The sequence below is a fragment of the Saccostrea cucullata genome, unplaced genomic scaffold (genome assembly GCF_032062105.1).
Source record: "Saccostrea cucullata isolate Sc308-1 unplaced genomic scaffold, CSIRO_AGI_Scuc_v1 ctg11410, whole genome shotgun sequence".
NCBI lineage: Eukaryota > Metazoa > Mollusca > Bivalvia > Ostreida > Ostreidae > Saccostrea > Saccostrea cuccullata.
Window position 1 is genome coordinate 1 of NW_026923420.1, and position 21,168 is coordinate 21,168.

General features: G+C 33.9%; 2 protein-coding genes and 1 long non-coding RNA gene across 3 annotated transcripts; all 3 read right to left on the reverse strand.

The window, feature by feature from the left end:
- Positions 1-2,479: 2,479 nt before the first annotated feature.
- LOC134263951 (uncharacterized) lies at positions 2,480-3,985 on the reverse strand. Its single transcript, XR_009991388.1, has 3 exons — positions 3,362-3,985; positions 3,027-3,130; positions 2,480-2,808 (listed from the first exon to the last, which is right to left on the reverse strand). It is a non-coding gene; the product is annotated as an uncharacterized LOC134263951 (long non-coding RNA).
- An 11,165-nt stretch (positions 3,986-15,150) lies between these two features.
- Positions 15,151-16,337, reverse strand: LOC134263949 (BAG family molecular chaperone regulator 2-like). The gene is made up of 2 exons (XM_062746296.1): positions 16,064-16,337; positions 15,151-15,502 (listed from the first exon to the last, which is right to left on the reverse strand). Exons 1-2 carry the CDS (start codon positions 16,278-16,280, stop codon positions 15,156-15,158), a joined length of 564 nt encoding a protein of 187 aa, XP_062602280.1. The 5' UTR covers positions 16,281-16,337; the 3' UTR covers positions 15,151-15,155.
- A 1,418-nt stretch (positions 16,338-17,755) lies between these two features.
- Positions 17,756-21,138, reverse strand: LOC134263950 (cysteine-rich protein 2-binding protein-like). Its single transcript, XM_062746297.1, has 6 exons — positions 21,083-21,138; positions 19,595-19,681; positions 19,162-19,280; positions 18,691-18,739; positions 18,283-18,415; positions 17,756-18,023 (listed from the first exon to the last, which is right to left on the reverse strand). Exons 2-6 carry the CDS (start codon positions 19,678-19,680, stop codon positions 17,850-17,852), a joined length of 561 nt encoding a protein of 186 aa, XP_062602281.1. The 5' UTR covers position 19,681; positions 21,083-21,138; the 3' UTR covers positions 17,756-17,849.
- Between the last annotated feature and the right edge of the window lie 30 nt (positions 21,139-21,168).

The following is a 21,168-nucleotide window of genomic DNA, read 5'->3' on the forward strand; positions in this document are numbered from 1 at the left end:
TTATGGTCTGGAACCAAAACCAAAAAAGAAATGTGCAGCCCTTAGTAGAAACACTTCTTAAAAGGACTGCAGTTGTCATAACAAAAACCTGTTAATGACTAATTACTTTCCAGCAGGAGTCTGAATTCCATGTAGTAAATCTCAACAAACCATTGTAAGAAAACCCATATTCCTGGCAACAATGTAGTGCTATATTTAAACAAAACACTGTCAGGAACTTTAGGGGGTGGAGGTTTACAGGGGAATGCATTATTTGAATTATTTATAGCTGGTCCCTAGAGCGATTATTTATACATCCTGTTTATTGCCAGGATAGTGTTCATGTGTTTGTTATTTAAGTGTATTTTTGTATTTTTCTGATCCAATAAAACCATATTTAACACCTTTGTAAAAGATAAGAAATTTATATTAATATTTATTTAATTTTTATTTCAATTATATTCAAGTTTCTGAATTTTTGTAATTTTGAAATGCATGTTTTGAATAATCCATACAGAATTGTGATTTGAGGTACATGTACCCATGTGCTTAATTGATATGTGCTTTTGAATTTTTTTGCTTTTACAGTTGCATTTACATAAAGACTTACATAAATGTGAACAAAATGGAAACTACTTAATATGGATCTGAGACAGAGTTGAACATGTAATGTTTTTTTTTTTCAGTTATCAAATTTTAAGATTTTTTTTACTGTAATGAATTTTCTATGATTCATATACGATATAGTCATATTTTTTTTTACTGCAAGTTTTAACGATTCATATCATATATATCTCATGAAATTGTCAAAATTTATAACAAGTAAATGACCACATACATTATGTGATCCAAATAAAATGAAAGGGTGTATAACTAGCATTAAAAAAATAAAATTTGTATTAAATATCATTTTTATTTTTCTTGTTATTTAAAGTACTAAATCATCTTTCCAGTGTACATGTATTCAAACAACCCTTATCCTAACCCTTGAGGAGTTCAATTAAAGTTTCACAGTTGTAGCCTTAATGGAACTTTAATTCATGTACATGTATAATATAACATAAAGTCAAGGTCTAGACACATCCTTGGCTCAGAGACTACTTCTGTACTAAGTACATATGTATGTATGAACTTCTAGTGATTCTGCATTACAAAGTCAAAGTTATAGCCTGGACAATAATTTTATACTTTTGATCAGTGACCTTGAACTTGCAGGAATGACCTTGGGTCATGTCACACACGTAGGTCAAGCAATCTTGCATTAATTATAAGCTTCCAGTACTTTCTATCAAAGTTATATTATATAACAAAAATTTCATACTTTTTTTTACCTTGAACTTGCAAGTTAAGACACACCATATTGTCATTAGCATTGCTGGTGCAATACATGTATTTGGATCTTCCATAATGAAGTACTAGACTGCATGAATATACAGAGAGATGGACAAGATGTTTCCTATATATACCCCCAAACTTGTTGCAGGAGGTGTATATATACACTACACATAGGATAATATGTGGAAGTCTTTTTTATGTTAAAAATTGACAGACAGGTGAACAATAGACACAATTCAGTAAATTTTAGCTCATTCAAAAATTGCAATTTTTGAACGCTAGGAAAAGGAAATTGTTTATGATGACAAAGTTCAATATGTAACCAAAATAAACAAAAGAAGATTGAGGGAAAAAATATATCTCAAGCATGTATTTCCTGATCATGCAAATCTTATTACAACAACAATAATAAAACAATGAACTCAGATAAGTGAAGCGCTAATTCATGATCATGCCAACCACCCCATATCCAATGATTATCCTTAATTTTGAATATGTACAGAAAATTATTCAAGTCCACATGACAAGCCCTTAAGTGATCTTTATGTTGTTCAAGTTTTGAAGCTTATAGCTAGGTGACTAACTGAAATTTTGGAGACTCCCGCACCTCAGATCTCCACATTTTTTCCTTATTCAAAATAAGGAGAAAATGCGGACGGGAGTATTTGGACTAATTTTCCGCATTCATTCCAGATTTTCGTAGATTCAAATTTCCAGATTTTCTCCGTATTCAAAATATGGAGAAAATGTGGATGGGAGTATTTGGACTCTTTTTCCGTATTCTCTCCAGATTTCCGCATTTCCATATATACAAAATATGGAGGTATTTACTTGGTTGATAAAATGCGGAAATACGGAAATCTGGAGAAAATACGGAGTTAATCACATGGTTATAAAATGGATAATAAAACCGCTACATGATGCATACATACATAAATATTTACAAAACCATCAACAATGTGCAAAATTATATACAATTTATTATATCATTATGAGAAAAAAACATATAAATGAATGAACAAAATTACACATTATGTTCATGAGCAATGTATTGGATCTTATATCTTTGACAAACAAATAGGAGCATGTATGGAAAAAAAAAATTGGAACTTTTATTTAAGCCACAAGTTCATCATGGAAAAAAAGTGGCATTTTTTAATATTCATATTAAATAAATGGAAATTTATTCATTCTATTTAAGCAAAAGTGGGAGTGAAATGTTCAACACTATTATATATTGGGGAAAAAATAACAATTGACAAAGCATTGAATATTTACAAAACAAGAAAAAATTTTAGACATTTTTTATCAATCTGAATCACATTTGCCATTTTCTACCTGCATCCCTGATTCATATTTCTCACAATTTATATCTCAGGTCTTTGCTTTACACCAATCTGTCCAATAAAAATTTTCTTCAAACTTCTTCGTAAATTGTAAGGTCATTGCATGTTTAATTTCTTGCAGCAGCACTTGCAGTCGAATTGGCAAATCCTATCAATTAAAAAAAAAGTACTTAAATTATAATGGTGCAATATTAATAAAATTTAAATTCATTGCTTTTATTCCTTTTAAAATCTTTTTATAAACACAAGTTTGGGTTCTTCAATTTTATATCAATTTGTTTAAAATATTATTTATAATAATGACAATCATAGTTGACTGTTGTAATTAAACAAGCAATAAAAAAAGAAAAAAAAGAATATATATACCTCAAACATAACCATCCATGGACCAAGCTTTAAGCCTGTTAAAACCGCAGTAAGTTGAATAAGCACTTACTCTTTTTCAGAAATCTCCTCCTCATGCACAGACGCTACCAAAAAAAAAAAAGTATGGTAAATCATTGCTAGAGATTACAGCCCATGGCTCCTCAAAATTAACACCTTAATTGTGGTTAACCATAATAAAATTCTATGAGCTGATTGAAAGATTTGAATCATGGGCATATTGGCTGAAACGTACGTAGCCTGGTAGCTCAGTCCTAGGCCTAGAGTATTTATTTTCATCATCACAGTGACACACATGTTAAAAAAATATGACTGACCTACCGCATATGAAATGCGTGTATCTGCATCTTTTGGTTGATACAGCAATACGATCTCAGGCTGTCTGGTCAACAAACTTCTTCCTTTAGACAGAGCAGACGTTGCAACATGGAGGCCAAGGTTAAATTTTGGCGGTCTGTTGTTTAAATTAATTGATCACTGAGCCCGACTTTTTGAAACATTCTTCCGATCCCGATCAAATTGTACATAACACTCAGGAGAAACAGAGAACTGCTGTTAACTCCAAGACAGTTTTTATGCACCCAAATTTTTTCGGGACGCATATTGTTTTTGTCCTGTCTGTCTGTTTAGCTGTATGTCTGTCTGTTTGTCTGTCTGTTGTCAACTTTAACCTTCGTCGAACTTTTGAACCGTGAGACTTAGAGACTTCATATTTGGTATGGATACTCCACTACAAAAACACTTTCAACTGACACCAAGGTCAATGACCTTATGACCTTGACTGTTACCTATATGCTAAAAATAGCTTTTTTGAACTTTCGCCTTAACTTCTGAACCGTGAGAGATAGAGACTTCATATTTGGTATGCATACTCCACTAATTAGGCACTTTCAACTGACACCAAGGTCAATGACCTTGACTGTGACCTATATGCTAAAAATAGCTTTTTCGAACTTTCGCCATAACTTTTAAACCGTGAGAGATAAAGACTTCATATTTGGTATGCATATTGCACTAATTAGGCACCTTCAACTGACACCAAGGTCAATGACCTTGTGACCTTGCTAAAAATAGCTTTTTTTAAATTTTCGCCATAACTTTTGAACCATAGATGATAGAGACTTAATATGTGGTATGCATACTACACTAATAAAGTGCTTTCAAATGACACAAAGAACAATGATTGTGTGACCTTGACTGAGACCCATTTGCTAAAAATTGCTTTTTAGAACTTAATGTTGCTGCCACGTGCTACTGTGTTTCACAAACACATCTTGTTTTTGATGAAAAAATTCTAAGTCCAGAGTTCCGTATTTTTTCCAGATGAAAAATATTCTAAGTTAAGAGTTCAATATTTTTCCAGATGAAAAATAGACTAAGTCCAATTCTCCGTATTATTTCCGTTTATTTTCCGGATTATTTCCGTATATTTTCTGCTTTTCCGTATTGTTAATTTTCTCCGTATTTTTTTCCACATTTTTTCCACATTAAAATGAGGAAAAAATGCGGAATAATGCGGAAATCTGGAGATCTGAGGTGCGGGCGAGTGTTTCAAATTTGTCCATTAAGGGGGATGTACGGCCACCTTTAGTGCAGTGAACACAAAATGTAAACATTTCTTCAAATGGCTAAAATACATTATATTTTGATCAAATTTTAAGTCTTTTTGATAAAGATACAATAAATATGCATAACCGAATGCATGTTGTGCATATATAATCTATACTTTTGCAGAAAAATGCTTTTGATATGCTCCTTAGAACTGCGCAGCTACAGAATTCAGCAGAGCCTTAAAAAATCCAAAAAAATATGCAAACTGTGCATTGTTGTTCTCTCTACAACCATTTGTTGAGAAAATATCTAAATTTTGCACTTTTAAATGATAATTTCAAGTTCAAAACAAGGTACCATTGTCTTAAAAAAGAGTGTAAAGAACCATGAAAGTAGTTCATGGATAGCAGCACGTGGTCTATTTTTAGCACAGAATCTTGTTTTCCAGACCTCTTCTTAATATGGAGGGGCATAACAATCTTTAAATGTAGAAGAGAATTACAGTTGCAAAATATTTCAAATAATATGAACACTTTAAAAAGAGGAAAGGTGTTATAGTGTGGCTTGAAGTAATTTATTTAGTTTGAACATAATTTTTTTTTCTATTTGCCCATATTTTCAAAATTACAATTGTACAAAGTAAAGAGAAAAAAATCAACCTATAAACATCTTTAAAATGATGTTTGGTGGTCCTCCCAACTCAGGGAAAAATTATTGGGTCCGTATTTATAGGTGAGAAAAAAAAAATCCTTAGAATTTAAACAGAATTGTTTACGAAAGAAAAAGAAAAAAATATCGTGTAATGAAATGTTAAAAAAATGAGTCGGGCCATTTCTAGGCAGTAGATCGGGAGAGAGGGCAACCAAATATTTTTATAACAAGTGGTATTATAAGGCTAGTACTTGTTCCATCACATACTTAGTAATGCCATTTTTTTTATCTTTGACACTATTTTGAAAAACAAACAAAGGATTTTCGGGGGAAGGGAGGGGGGGGGGGGGGGGGGGTTAGCACACACTTTTTTTGCGATGATAGACATAGCATATGCAATGGACCTTTCATTGCAAACATTGTGCTCGCTTCTTAATTTCATAGAAACAACTCATTATATTTTATCAAGCTTCGCCACGGTATGTTCAATGAGCGAGAGCTTACAACGTTGTCAACATAATGAGACATGATGCGTTTTTGTGTCCAAACATGACTCCATACAATGTGTGGGTCATTGCAAACATTCTAGCTATTTATGTGAGGTGCCTGAAGGAAATCCTATAAATGCCTATTTTTTCTATCTAACTTATAAACAAAATAGACATATGTACCAACTTTTCGAATGTAAGACATGTAATTACAATTTATTTTTCATGCACTGCGTATTGTTTAACATTTTCAAATTAAATGCTAAGCATCCTCCTTGCAGTGCCCCATTTGAAAATAACTTCTTTCGCCACAGAAAAAAGACCCACCGTAAACACATATGTTTAGGACATTTTTATCTTTTTTTCTTGAGTTTTAAAGAAACCAACAAATTATCAAGACTTGTTCCATGAAAAATTAAATATAATCATGGTAATAAACGGATTTATACACAGCAGATATATGCACATGCCAACCATGTGCTTAGTGGAATAATTTTAGCGAGGAATTTCGAGTTGTAAACAGAAAAGTTTTTCCCGATTTGCTGGAGTGAGGTTAAAATCGCGTTTTTTCATTAATCAGACGATGCGATGCAACAAATAAAAGTAGTAAGTAATATAACCTAATGATTATTACTTAGTTATTTCTTGTCTTGGTGTTATTATGGTCGCATTTATTCTAAAATCATTGTTATTCGAACTCTGTGTGACAGAGGAATGGCGGACGAAATAAACACATGGCCTCAGGAAAACACCCATATGAAAAATCAAATTTTCAAGAATTATGGATAATGACAAGAAAAAAACGAAACAAATGGTTGTAGCCATATTATCAATGAATCAAACGAACTCCATTTTCAATGCATTTTTCATCTCATGAATGCTGTAGCTGCGCAGTTCTAACATGATTAATTTTCTTCTAATTAAGACAAAATAAACTTAATTGTTTACTAATTTTGGTCTCTAACAGTAGATAATTAGTGCATTAGCACTTTGAGTAACTTTGAGCTAGTTTAATAGAGTATTAAGCGCATTCTTGGTATTTCTTAGTTTACACCAGACTAGATCCAATATGGCTTGTACATCCCCCTTAAACTTCCAAAATATTTTTAAAATATTCAGACTTGCAGACCCTGAACAAGATGTGTTTGTGAAACACTATGCAGCAGCAAAAAAGTTTGAAAAAGCTATTTGTAGCATAAAGGTCACAGTCAAGGTCATTGACTTTGGTTTCATTTGAAAGAATTTAATTAGTGGAGTATGCATATTAAATATGTCACAGTCAAGGTCATTAACTTTGGTTTCATTTGAAAGAATTTAATTAGTGGAGTATGTATATTAAATATGAAGTGTCTGTCTCCTGTGGTTCAAAAGTTATGGTGAATGTTCAAAAAAGCTATTTTTAGCATATAATTCACAGTCAAGGTCACAAGGTTATTGACCTTGGTGTCATTTGAAGGAGCTTAATAAGTGGAGTATGCATACTAAATATGAAGTCTCTATCTCTCACAGTTCAAAAGTTATGGCGGAGGTTAAAGCTGACAACAGATAAACAAACAGACAGGACAAACCAATATACGCCCCCGATCTATCGACTGGATGCATAAAATGATTTTCAGATATTAAGAAATATACTAGGTAATCAAAGAATATGAAACTCATTGACAAATATTATCTACATGTAAGACATCCCTAAATGCAAGTTTGGGCAGGGTAGATCCAGCAGCTGAAGCATGCCTGGTTCTCCATCCTTATTATCGTTGGCTCAGGTAGGGTTTTATAGTTACTTGAGAATAAACTCTCTCCAATTAAAACATTAGCCAGAATTTAGACACTGAGGAGAGCTAAAAATATTTCTTACAATTATTTTTACGGTGTTATTCATCTACTATATTCCTCCATGAATCATTTTATTCTCCTTGTAATCAACAAATCCTTGGAACCCTGCGTATGTACATTTACTTTCTTTGGCAGAAATATTTCATTAAATACCCTGTATGTTTTATATTGATGAAAATAACACCAGAATTTTTAACAGAGGAATAATGATACAATGTAGTTATAGTTTCCAAGCACATATCAATGCTTAAACTTCATTTTGAATACAATACACATTCAGAGAAAATGCCTAATTATAATATTTCAATATCATCTTTAGGCAATATTTATGTTCATTCTTTAATAATTTTCTTACTACAATGTAGTACATGTATATTTTACCTTTGGAAACCCCCACCCCGTCCCCCCAAAAAGGGACCCTCTTAAAAATTTAAGAATTAAGAGACTGAAAATAAACAATCAACTTCAATTTACTAAGAAAAATATTAACTTGATATAAGTTGAGTTTTGTACAGTTTTATTTCCAAATTAGGTAATACCTGCATAATATTTAATGAAATGATTGGTTATACAATTTCATCAACTAGCATTTATGCAAACAAAGCAAAGGTGGATCATAAAGTATATATGCTTGAAAAAAAAAATTATATACAATAATGAGCATGAAGAATATTTATGATTCAAAAAAAAAAAAAGAAAGAAAAATTTCATTTCAACTCTATCTAATACTGGAATATCTATGTTGTGGAGATCATTTACAAGATGTGCTCAAAATTGACACAAGAGTTTAATACAACCATGTCTGAGTGTATAATATAATTAATATCTACAGTAAAATTTGCTTTTAAAATACATAATATGCATTATTCAAGAATCTTAAGCTGAAAGGGATACAACTACAGTATCAAGTGTTTTTACAAATTTTGCAAATATTTTTACAAATCTCCTTTAAAAGCATTTAGCACATCAATCTAATCCAGCATATGATACATGTATATGCAAAGAAACTCAAAAAGAATATAGATACAGATAATACTTTTTAAATCTTTCAAAAATCTACAGAAAATGCATGCAGTTACCGCTAATTACTAGCATGTAACCTATTGAGCTAATTTCAGAACAGCAGGATCAAAGTACAAGTTAAAACTAGATGCTGTCATGAGACAGTAATACCCGCACTAAGGTGTTTGCCTCTAAATACACGCTCCTACATATTGGGCGGCTTTCAAAGGAAATAGTCAAAATAATTCTATAATTTACATGTATTAATCAAATTGATTATGAAATTCTCAGACCCTGTGACCTATAACTCAGAACCTCTTATATTTATTTTATACATGCTTAATTCATTATATACAAGTCTGAATTTTATTAATGATGTAAATTCATGCACGGATCTGTCAGGGGGGGGGGGGGGAGGGGGGGTCAGCCCCCCCCCCCTTGGAATTTACAAGGTTAAAAAATGTATACACTAAAACAAGGAAAAAGTTACAATGGACCCCCCTTTGAAAATGCAGATCCCCCCCCCTGGTAAACACGAATATGTGTAAAATAGGTATGAAAAGTTAAACATTTGCGGCAATAGAAGTCACCACTACCCCTTACCCACCTCCACGATATAGGTTTTTGACGTTTGGGTGAGATTTACTTTAGGTTTTTTTTTTGATTGTCAATTTCTGGGATAGGATTTTTTTTGACTGAGGTGGACCTCCCCCCCCCCCCCCCCCCACCGGAAAAAAATTCTGGATCCGCGTCTGAAATTATATATGTTTTGCTCATAATAGGACCTTTTTAAATTTACTACCCCCCCCCCCCCCTCGACGCCACAATCACACAGCACATACTTTTTGGAATAGGCTAGATGGAAAAGGTTTGTTAAAATTTAATATCGTTTGTAATGAATTAATTTAAAATTTGTTCTTGTACTATACATGTGAACATGTAAATTTCTACATTACATCACGTTGCGTCACCCATTATGATATTTATAGATTAAACACCATTTGGCACACCTCGGCCGATTCCCACTTCATCTGATAAGGTGACGGAATCGACGAAAGTTCGCCAAAATGGCACATGGTTGCAGTCTGGTGTGCATTGGATTAATTCATTTTGTGTTATAATTGGATTTATATTTCATGAAGTTTACGAGACACAGGGAGTCGGTAAGTAGAAGTCAATGATTAGGTTAAAGTTTAAAAAGGGTCAAAGATCATCCCATGCCACACTAGACGAATTTCATATTGTGAAGTTATCTCCCATTGTCGATGTGACATTCAGTTACTGCCAATACTGGTGCGGATCCAGAATTTTTTTAGGGAGTAGGGAGGGGGGTTCACATCTAAGTCAAAAAATTCCAGCCCAGAATTTCGTGACAAGCAGGAGAAAAAAAATGAAAACAAATAAACAAATAAAAAAACAATGATAGGGAGGTCAATGTTTTCTAAGTTTATAGGGAGAGGAAGTCAAGAGTCATTTTTTACTTGCTACAGTATATAGTCTTGTTTAAATAACAAAGCAAATGCAAGATGGGGGGGGGGGGGAGGGAGGGGGGGATTCCAATCTTCCTACCCACTTCCTGTCCCTGAAATAACAATCTATTTTGTGATTCCAGTTTAATAGTATATTTTTTTTCCATTTGACTAATTATCATACATGTACATATTTTGTTTCTTGTGTTTATAGTATGTCTGTCTATAAGTCTGCAAAAATTAAATCCTAGCTAGCTTGCCCATAAATTTTAAGTGGGATGGGCTATACATATAGCTTCCACATTTTATAGGTTTATTTCTTGTGACAATTTAATAAGACCTTTTATTTGGGTACCATTAATTTTTACCTCTGATCGCTTGACATGGGATACACATTTTTACAAGAAAAATACCAAACTTTAAACTCTGCCTAATTTTTGATCAGTAGGTGCTAGGGCTTTCATACTTATCATGACATATTGTATTCATTTTGAACTGTCAACAGGAAATATGTTTGACCTTGACCCTAGAGTTTGAACCACTTAAAAAAAAAATTAACCTTGGCAATTAACTTTTGAAAAGGAATTACTAGAGATTTCTTTATTTAACATAGACTTTCTTCTGACACTAACAATTTGAACCCTTGACCTTTGAGTTTGACATATATTTGAGAAACTTCAACCTTCGCCATAGGCTTCCATACTGGGACATCAGTGTTTCACAAACACATCTTATCTACATTATTATTTGGTGGTGTCTCCATATGAGGGAAGATGTATTCACAACAAACAAACAAATTACTAAAGAAAATATAAAACATAAATATGTTGGTCATGCATATCTCTGCATGAAAAAAAACAGCTTTTCAAATACTCCAACCATATTGTAACCCTTTCAAAACACTCATTTGAGCTTTTTTTGTTTCCTTAGCATATAATGTCTGTCGTGACGTGTTGTCCATCTGTTTGTCTGAAAACTTTTTACATTTTTAACTTCTCTAGAACCACTGGGCGAATTTTACCCGTACGAAAGTTCGAGGCGGAATAGGCACGGCTTGGGCACGGCTAAGACACGGAATCCGTACGGGTTTTTAAAAAGCCGCACGGGTTCTGCATGTCCAAGACACGGATACGGCTTCCGTGTCTGAAAGTGAGGAATCCTCACTCACAGAAACCCGTGTGGAGACACGGACTCCGTGTCCCAGGGAGACGGTTTTTAACTGAGGCGGGTTTTGCTTCAAACTATATTTATTTATATCTCACGGCTTTTTACTGAGCATGCTCAATCATAACTTCCTTTATTTGAATACTAAATTGGAGGGATTCTTGGTCATGAGCTAAGTCAGTGTGTCTTTTTGCTCTATTTAAAGGATATTTAACCAATAGATGTCAGTTGGAATTGTATTTATGTAAGTCTGGGATAATTTCTTCACTTTTAAACTAAATGCAGTAAGTGTAATCTAGAATAAATTAGTCAATTTTTCAATTTTCATGATCTTCCTGTATTGCAATGTTGACAACGAACATCTTAAAATAGTTTAGGCTTATTTGAATGACTTTAGTTGGACTTTCACTAATGTGACATCACTGTGCTATAGAGTGAAAGTTTTATTTATACTAAATTCTTTCTCAGATTGTGCAAACTTATAGCTACTAGATTAAATTACAATTGAATATTGTACATTATCATTAAAATCTTAATTAAAAACTAGCATGAATTGTAACTGATAAAGTTAATCTTTAACAGAAAGTAAATGTACACATTCATATAAGATTTTGAATTTTTGAAATTCTAAAACTAAGCATAAATGTAAAGCAATGTGAAGTTAGTTTGGTTTCAGTCACTATTTTCAGGGCATTCACAGTTACATCAGGACATTCTCTAAAGGCCATGACCTAGATCTAGACGAATGCACACATCCCGTGACTCCTTATATGGTATAAGGCACGGCTTTTTTGACACGGGTTTCAAAAAACCGTGTCTCCATATATGGAAAAGGACACGGGTTTACAGAATCCGTGAGTCCATATGTGGAAACAAGCACGGCTTTCTGACACGGGTTTTGTAAAACCGTGTGATCTCATTTAAATAATTCGGCCAATATCCCGTGCCGTTCCGTGCCTCGACCACTTTTAGGCACGGCTTTCCATACATGCTTTACATAGGAGCACGGAATGCTAAAGCACGGGTTTCAGGAGACGGAATCCGTGCCTGAGCCGTGTCTAAGCCGCCCGGACTGTTTCGTACGGGTACCCAATTCATATAGAAATATGTACATTTGTATGTCAGACTCAGTCCATCTGTCTCAAAAAATTTAATCTTGGTTATCACGGTCATATCTACAGAATGAGAAGAGACATTCATGTTAAAATTATTATTAGTATATTTACCTGTGAGAATGGCATGTTTTTTTTTTTACATGTGACCTAGAAGTTTGACCAACTTGCAAAAAAATTAAGTTGTTATAAATTCATCATTTTGAAAGAGAAAAGTTAGGGCATTCATATCATAATGCATGTTTATTATTACCTGTGATAAAGACCTTTCCAAATATTTTTACACTGTGACCTTGACCTTGAAGCGATCAAGCCTAACCTACTTTTCAAAAATGTTGCATTTGCTTATAACTTTTGATTGAGATGAGATATGACTCTCACATTTGACATGTACATAAATTACTCATAAGAATTCAAGGTGTTTCCCAGCATGCAATGTTTTTTTTATGCGCCCCAATTTTTTAGGGGCGCATATTGTTTTTGTCCTGTCTGTTTGTCTGTTTATCTGTTTGTCTGTTTGTCTGTTGTCAAGTTTAACCTTGGCCAATACTTTTGAACCGTAAGAGATAGAGACTTCATATTTGGTATGCTTACTCCTCTAACAAAGTTCTTTCAAATGACATCAAGGTCAATGACCTTGTGACCTTGACTGCGACTTATATGCTAAAAATAGGTTTTTCAAGTGTTGGTCATAACTTTTGAACCATAGGAGATAGGGACTTCATATTTGGTATGCATACTTCACTAAATAGGTTCTTTCAAACAACACCAAGGTCAATGATCATGTGACCTTGACTGTGACCTTTATACTAAAAATAGCTTTTTCCACTTTTTGCCATAACCTTTGAACCATAGGAGATAGAGACTTCATATTTGGTTCGAATACTGCACTGATAAAGTTCCTTCAAATGACATGAAGGTCAATGACCTTGTGACCTTAACGGTGACCTATATGCTAAAAATAGCTTTTTCTACTTTTTGCCATAACTTTTGAACCATAGGAGATAAAAACTTCATATTTAGTATGCATACCCCACTAATTAAGTTCTTACAAACAACACCAAGGTCAATGACCTTGACTGTGACCTATATGCAAAAAATATAGCTTTTTGTACTTTGTTGATGCCGGGCGCATAGTATTTCACAAACACATCTTGTTACCCCTTGATGTTGATGTTTTACATAATTTTCAAAATATTTAACCCTCCTAAAAGATTATTAGGCTTCTGAGTAACATTAAGGAAGACTTCAAGTAAGACAGGGCTTTTTGCACAAAAAGCATCATTTTCCGACCCACATTTGACCCCCCGGGGCAAAATCTAAATTCCAAAACCTTACTGCATATCTACATGACCCCACCAACCATCTCCCAAAAGATGATTAAGCTGCTGAGTAAAATGTAAGAGGAGTTCAGGGAAAACAGGGCTCTTTGTTTGAAAAACATTATTTTTCAACCCCCATTTGACCCCCCGGGGCAACATCAAAATTCCGAAACCTTACTGCACATCTACCTGACACCACCAACCATCTCCCAAAAGATGATTAAGCTGCTGAGTAAAATGTAAGAGGAGTTCAGGGAAAACAGGGCTCTTTGTATGAAAAACGTCATTTTTCGACCCCCATTTGACCCCCCTGGGCAAAATCAAAATTCCGAAACCTTACTGCACATCTACATGACACCCCAAACCATCTCCCAAAGGATGATTAAGCTACTGTGAAAAATGTAGGAGGAGTTCAGGGAAGAAGGGGCTTTTTATATAAAAAACGTCATTTTTCGACCCCCATTTGAACCCCCGGGGCAAAATCGAAATTCTGAAACCTTACTGCACATCTACATGACACCACCAGCCATCTCTCAAAAGATGATTAGGCTGCTGAGTAAATTGTAGAAGGAGTTCAAGGAAGAAGGGGCTTTTTGTATAAAAAACGTCATTTTTCGACCCCCATTTGATCCCCCGGGGCAAAATCAAAATTCCGAAACCTTACTGCACATCTACATGACACCCCCAACCATCTCCCAAAGGATGATTAAGCTACTGTGAAAAATGTAGGAGGAGTTCAGGGAAGAAGGGGCTTTTTGTATAAAAAAACGTCATTTTTCGACCCCCATTTGATCCCCCGGGGCAAAATCGAAATTCCGAAACCTTACTGCACATCTACATGACACCCCAAACCATCTCCCAAAGGATGATTAAGCTACTGTGAAAAATGTAGGAGGAGTTCAGGGAAGAAGGGGCTTTTTGTATAAAAAACGTCATTTTTCGACCCCCATTTGATCCCCCGGGGCAAAATTAAAATTCCGAAACCTTACTGCACATCTACATGACACCCCCAACCATCTCCCAAAGGATGATTAAGCTACTGTGAAAAATGTAGGAGGAGTTCAGGGAAGAAGGGGCTTTTTGTATAAAAAACATCATTTTTCGACCCCCATTTGATCCCCCGGGGCAAAATCAAAATTCCGAAACCTTACTGCACATCTACATGACACCCCCAACCATCTCCCAAAGGATGATTAAGCTACTGTGAAAAATGTAGGAGGAGTTCAGGGAAGAAGGGGCTTTTTGTATAAAAAACGTCATTTTTCGACCCCCATTTGATCCCCCGGGGCAAAATCAAAATTCCGAAACCTTACTGCACATCTACATGACACCCCCAACCATCTCCCAAAGGATGATTAAGCTAGTGTAAAAAATGTAGGAGGAGTTCAGGGAAGAAAAGTGTGACAGACGGACGGACGGACGGACGGACGGACGGACGGACGGACATGAGTAACAACAATATACCCGAACTTTCTTTCGAAAGTGCGGGTATAACAATACAATAAATCTGATTTTATCAACCATTCGATTCCTCTGTATTGTTATACATCTCCACTAAACTTTGCAGTCGCCTTTTGATTTTCTTCTGATCATCTATTGTACATTCAATGACCATTCCTTGGAACCTGTGATCTATGTGGCCCTCCATAGGTTCTGTGAGACAGGCGTTTAGGTAAGAAATGGCTCTAGGGAGTGACTTTTCAATGTTAATGGTAAATTGATGTTCAATTTCATGCAGTAGTTTGTTCACTTTGTTTAATGCTGCTTCCTGTTCTTCAGATCTTGGTGTTATTACACCTATTTCCACAGTGAGACATCGGCAAACAAGTCTCTCCGCCATGGCTTCAATATCTTCTTTTTCAACTAGAATTGAGAAAAAAAAATCTCATGCAAGCAATCTTTGAAGTTTATAGTCCTCATTATAGTCATCTTTACAAAAGAATCTAAAATTGGTTCGAACCAACATGCCTTAAATTCAACCTCTTGCAGGCAAACAGTCTGTCTCTTGTCCAGTTTAGGACTCTCTCTCTCATATTATAATTCCAGAGTCACATATTTTGGTATTGTGGTTTGTATTCACAGAGCCTCTGAACTTGCATAAACTTTGTATTCTTTTTTCTTTAATGATGTAGCAAAATTACTTTATAAAATTGAATACATATCTATATCTTTAAAAAGAGACAGACTCCGGCAAATCAACCAAGAATATATTTCTATGAAATGGAAACGTTTTATGAAGAATTATTTATGAACAGCGTTGTCATTTGTAATCGACCAAGCCATATTACTTTAGAATTTTCTAGATCAAATGTGTCAGTTTAATTTTGCATATATTTCACAAGCTTCTAGCAAAACACAAAACACCAAATGTACATTGATTTAAAGGTTACTTAATTATCAAAATCTTCCCAGAATATACTCTACCTTCTACTTCTGGCATATTATGACTAGTTTTGTCCTGTATTCCCTGTAACATTGACAGTAGCACTTCTCTTTCTGTTTCCAATTTTGCAGCATCTTCTCGAAGTTTTTCAACCCGATTTCCTATTTCATCCAAACATTTCCAAACAAAAGGTCTTGTATCTTCCTTATCGGGGCTTCCAACCATCACAAACTGCTTATTGCAGTTCTTTTTGTTCATGTCTTGATAATGTTTATGTTTCGGCTGCCTACTTTCTCTCTTCTAATGGAACTTCGAACCCGATCACATTTAAAATGTTCTAGAACGTTTAGAAAATGAGGAAGAACAGCGCCTGCAAACAGGCAATGCTCAAGTTTTTTTTCTCTGTTAAGCATCTACCCATCTTTCAAAAACCCACCAACCTATTCGCAAAAAAAAAAATAAATAAATAAATAAAAACAGGCCTATGGGCCATAACGCTAACCCGAGTAACTTTGGCCCAGCTGTCACTTAAAATTTCTCCCCTTGTAATACCTATTATGGCCACACCCTAACTCCTAGGGATCATGATATTTAGAATCAAACAAGGGTGATTCCTTTTAAGAATACTTAGGGTTTAATTTTTTTTTTTTTTTTGCCCAGTGCATGGTTCTTAAAATTGAGAAGATTTTAAGATTTGTCCTTAGAATACATGTATTTTACAAAGAAAGAAGAACCAAACTTCTAAACAAAGCACAGAATTATCATAAAAATTTTCATAGCTTAGATAGTTCTCAAAAATATTTTTGGATCATTACATTGTGAAAATATACATATGAATGTCTTAACTACTTCAACTCTGAGACTACCTTTCTAATATCATTTAATTAATATAACATTATAAAGCACAACAACTTGATTTGTATGTATTTTACTTTAACACAATTTGCTTTGTATTTTTTTTACCTCCTCATTGATGATGTACTGCCTTAAAAATTTGTCTACTAATGTATCTTTCATGCCTCTCTTGAGGCCTTTGATTGCATTGTCTATTGTCTAGCTATAATGTATTTTAAAGTGAAAATTGGATTACCTAGGGTAGCCCCACCCTATCCCTAGGGTCATGATTCTAACAATTTAGAATCTACACTACCTAAGGATGCTTCAAAAAAGTTAAAGTTTTTCAGGGAAAAAATCCTATATATTTCAATGTGAAAATTGGATTCCTATTGTGGCCCTGCCAGGTGCCTTGCCACTGGGGGTTATGGCTTCAACAATTTAGAATCTACACTACACAAGGATGATTCCAAAAAGTTTCAGTTTTTTTTAGCCCTGTGGTTCTTAAGAAGAATTTTCAATAAACCAACCTATTTTTGTCTTTTCTTGATTACCTCCCCTTGGACAGGGGCTTTGCCCTTCATTTTAACAAAATGATACTTTAAAATGGTTCTGCTCTAAATGCTTTAATCTGTTTACTCGTCCAAATATAGATGATAAAATCCAGCATCTGAAGCAAGACTGGTAATGTTAATCCCTTGATGCAATGTCCCCGCAAGTTTGTCAAGTTTAAAATTACTGTGATCTGTGAACTCAAAAATTTAATGAATTCCTTCTACATATAAAACAAATTACGGATAAAGTGAAGTAATTTCATAGGTCCCTGTGACTTCGTTATAACTGAGTTTTTCTGTAATCCTAAATGCAAAAACACATATAAATATTTTTATTCAGTTTTTATAATTTTATTGTGTCCTACACAAACTCATCATACATTACACATTTTATTAAGTACATGTATATCATGAATGATCCACATTATCCTGTCTAGTTTCACCTTCTCAGTCTTAAGAAAAATGCATGTTTACATTCCTTTGAATCTTCAGGGTAATATTTATCATAAAAGTCTAGAATAAACTCCTCAGGCTTGAATCCAAACTTCTGGTACATCAACATGGCCGAGTTTGTGGCTGATACATGTAATGTCACATCTTTTCCCATACAGGTCTGTAAATATAATATAAAATGTCTTTAACCGTATGACTTTGAAAATACCCTTGTATCACGACTAAATATTATAATTAATCAATGCTGTTTTCTGGAAAATTACTTCTTTACATTTTGATACCAAAGAGGATACATGTATAATGAACTAAAAATACTACCGGTAGATTGTGCAAAAAATATATATATTTATAAAATTCACTAAAGGCTTGTGTAACAATCCCCTTTTTTAACTTAAGAATATTACCAGGTATTTACTAACTTGTATAAGATGGTAAAGCATGAATTTAGCAATGCCAGCCCTTCTCCACTCCGGGTGAGTAAAGATGAAGGAAATGTAGGCCTCATTAAACTTCACATCAGGCACCATGAAAGAAAACCCTATCACAATTTTCCTGCAAAAGTAAATAAGTAATAAATTTCAGTTTTGCTTTATATACCTGGGTATTGAACATGAAACTGTATTCATGAAACATAATGCTTGATGAGGCACTCACTGACAGTTTGGATTTGTCACTGAACAAAATAAATCACCCTAGCCTTATGATGTATGAAAGTTTTGTTTTTCGATATTTAAAAAAATCATCAAAATGTGTTCAGAACAAAATACAGTATGTCAACTTGCTATAAATAGCAGTCAGAATAGGTAATACATGTATTCTACTTTTACCTGAATAGCACCACACAGCTGAAGTCTGGATACTGTAAACACTCAGACACTAAAAATAAACCAGAAGTCTCTGATGAAACTGTATCTCTACTAGTTCATGCTTACAGTAGTGGAAGAGAAAAAAAAATTGTACATCAGATCCCACATCAGATGTTTGTATGAACTAAGCAGTGAAACTGAATGATACTTAGATGGGTAGAATATAAATAGAATTATGTATCTTAATGCCACTGCTACTGATTTCCAATTATTGAACAAGATGCCAGAGAAATTAAAACCAAGATAGGATATCTGACACTTGACCATCACCAAAGATAGTGTAATAATTCACAACTACAAGATCTCTCTCTCTCTCTCTCTCTTTTTTTTTTTGAAATACCGGGTATACACTGTACAAATATATTTTTTTTATTTATAAAAATTAAGGAAGATATCTTATAAATATCTTTAATATGCTTAATGCACACTAACAGTCTATTCCAGGCCAGAAGAACTCTCTACACAGTGTGTTGACGGAGGGTATGTGTTGTGGTCGTACATAACAATAGTCAATGGGAGGGGGTGGTAGAGGTTTCCAATCTTGCTTGTCTCTACAACACAAAAGCAGGATAAATAAGATCTGACGTTTACTAATTCAGTATAATTTTATGCACTGTGTAAACACAAAATCAACTTGTGAACTTTAAGCAAATGATTTATTCAATGTTAATAATTTTAAATTGTTTGGCATTTTTGCTGCTGATTATGATGTGTATCGGTAAATTAAGACTCTTTCCTGTTTATTCAACGAATACATGTGATACAGCTTTAGTTAGCATTGCTGCCTGTAATTAATCTTGTATCACTGATTGATGACAGACCAAATAAATCATTTTAGCTGACCTGTGTGGATATTTTGGCTAACCTGTGTGAATATGCTTTTATTTCTTCTAATAATCTCATTTTCAGGGGACGAGACTCATAATCTCTTCTTATGAATGGCTTCAGCATCCTGAAAAAGGAAATCAAGTTATACTAACAACTACTCAGAAGTCCAGAGAAGACATTTTCATGCATTTATTCGGCACAGGACATCTGTGCAGAAAAAGTGGGAATTTGCAGAATTAAAATATTTTACTGTTTGAACCAAAAAAAAAATGGTTAAAGGTTTTGTGTAAATTTTCTTTTTTTTTAAATCTGACAGTTAAAATTTTGCATGAGCACTATTCCATCAAACAAATATCTTCTTTTTTAAAGAGTAAAAAAATATCCAATTCTTTCCAGTCAGGAAAAAAGTTAACAAAATGATGGAAGAAGAGAGAAAGAGGTAACAGTAACACTATTTGTTTGGACCATTTCAAAGTGGGGGCATAAAAGGAAAATTGCTCAAGATATACAATGTGAACATTGGTTTTTATTTCTTTGCCTTGTCTGGCAGCAAATAATTTTGGAAGAGATCTTTGTAGTATTACTCTTTTTAAAGATGTAATACAGTTTTCACCCTTGTGTGTAGTGAAGAAATAATTTATATTATAAGGGGTGTTAAGAAAGTTCGTTCCAGGATGAAATATTTTCAAAATTTTCAAAGTAGTACTTAAGTAAAGAGATGAATTTTCAAGTCTGACAAAATCACAAGAGTTTGCTTTAGATTTATAGCAATTCATTTCTAGCAGAAAATTATAGGATTGTTCTTCCTTATGAAAATATATATAACATCTTTAAAGCACCCGAATGATAGAAATGCAGGTCATTTTGAGTGAAAATTTACTTTTGTTTCTTCATAGCTTGCATCAGACAAGCTGATGAGTCTAGGTATAAGACTAATAGATCACTTTTCAAAAGAATAGGAGTGTCATTTTGAAATTTTTCACAGATTTGATAATTTTAGTTAGTATTTGAAAGGATGTTTTGACTTGTGTGCTTAATATATGTAACAAATATACGTCATCCCTAATTTTTCAGAACAGACATAATCTGTTTTATTACCTGCCTTCCCCTTATTGATTGAACAAAAGATAGTTAAAACATTATCAGTAGCAAGAATGGAATCTGTCAACATGAAATATCCCAAATTGTAAACATCGTCTCATCGTACTTCATTTCGAAAATATGAGAAAAATGTGGAACGAACTTTCTTAACACCCTTTACAATGTAATATGTTGGTATATATTATCAAAGTACAAAGCAAAAAGACTTGTTTTTACATATATTCATTTTCAGCATCTCATATTACTTTGCATGCTAGAGGTTAACTCTGAGATACCTTTGACTAGGTCCAGCATATATAGGGAGCATAGGGATGTTAACCAAAGTTCTTACTCATAGGAGTACATCTCAAATTTGACTTTATTTACAGATTTTTTTTTTAACATGCTTTAGTTTTACATTGACAGATTTTGTATGAGATTAGACCTGGAGGTATAAGGACTCCTGATGCTGGTCAGCTGATCATCATCTGTTCCAATCAGTCGATTAATGAAAGTGGGCTGCTGTAACCT

What these genes read in the sequence shown, in the direction of transcription:
- LOC134263949 (XM_062746296.1), bottom strand. Translation starts at nt 16,280, where the DNA reads ATGAACAAAAAGAACTGCAATAAGCAGTTTGTGATGGTTGGAAGCCCC. An exon ending in TAATATGCCAGAAGTAGAAG is followed by an intron (nt 15,503 to 16,063) that starts GTAGAGTATATT and finishes TCTCAATTCTAG; the next exon opens with TTGAAAAAGAAGATATTGAA.
- LOC134263950 (XM_062746297.1), bottom strand. Translation starts at nt 19,680, where the DNA reads ATGCTGAAGCCATTCATAAGAAGAGATTATGAGTCTCGTCCCCTGAAA. An exon ending in ATAAAAGCATATTCACACAG is followed by an intron (nt 19,281 to 19,594) that starts GTTAGCCAAAAT and finishes TTTGTGTTGTAG; the next exon opens with AGACAAGCAAGATTGGAAAC. An exon ending in TGCTTTACCATCTTATACAA is followed by an intron (nt 18,024 to 18,282) that starts GTTAGTAAATAC and finishes TTATATTTACAG; the next exon opens with ACCTGTATGGGAAAAGATGT.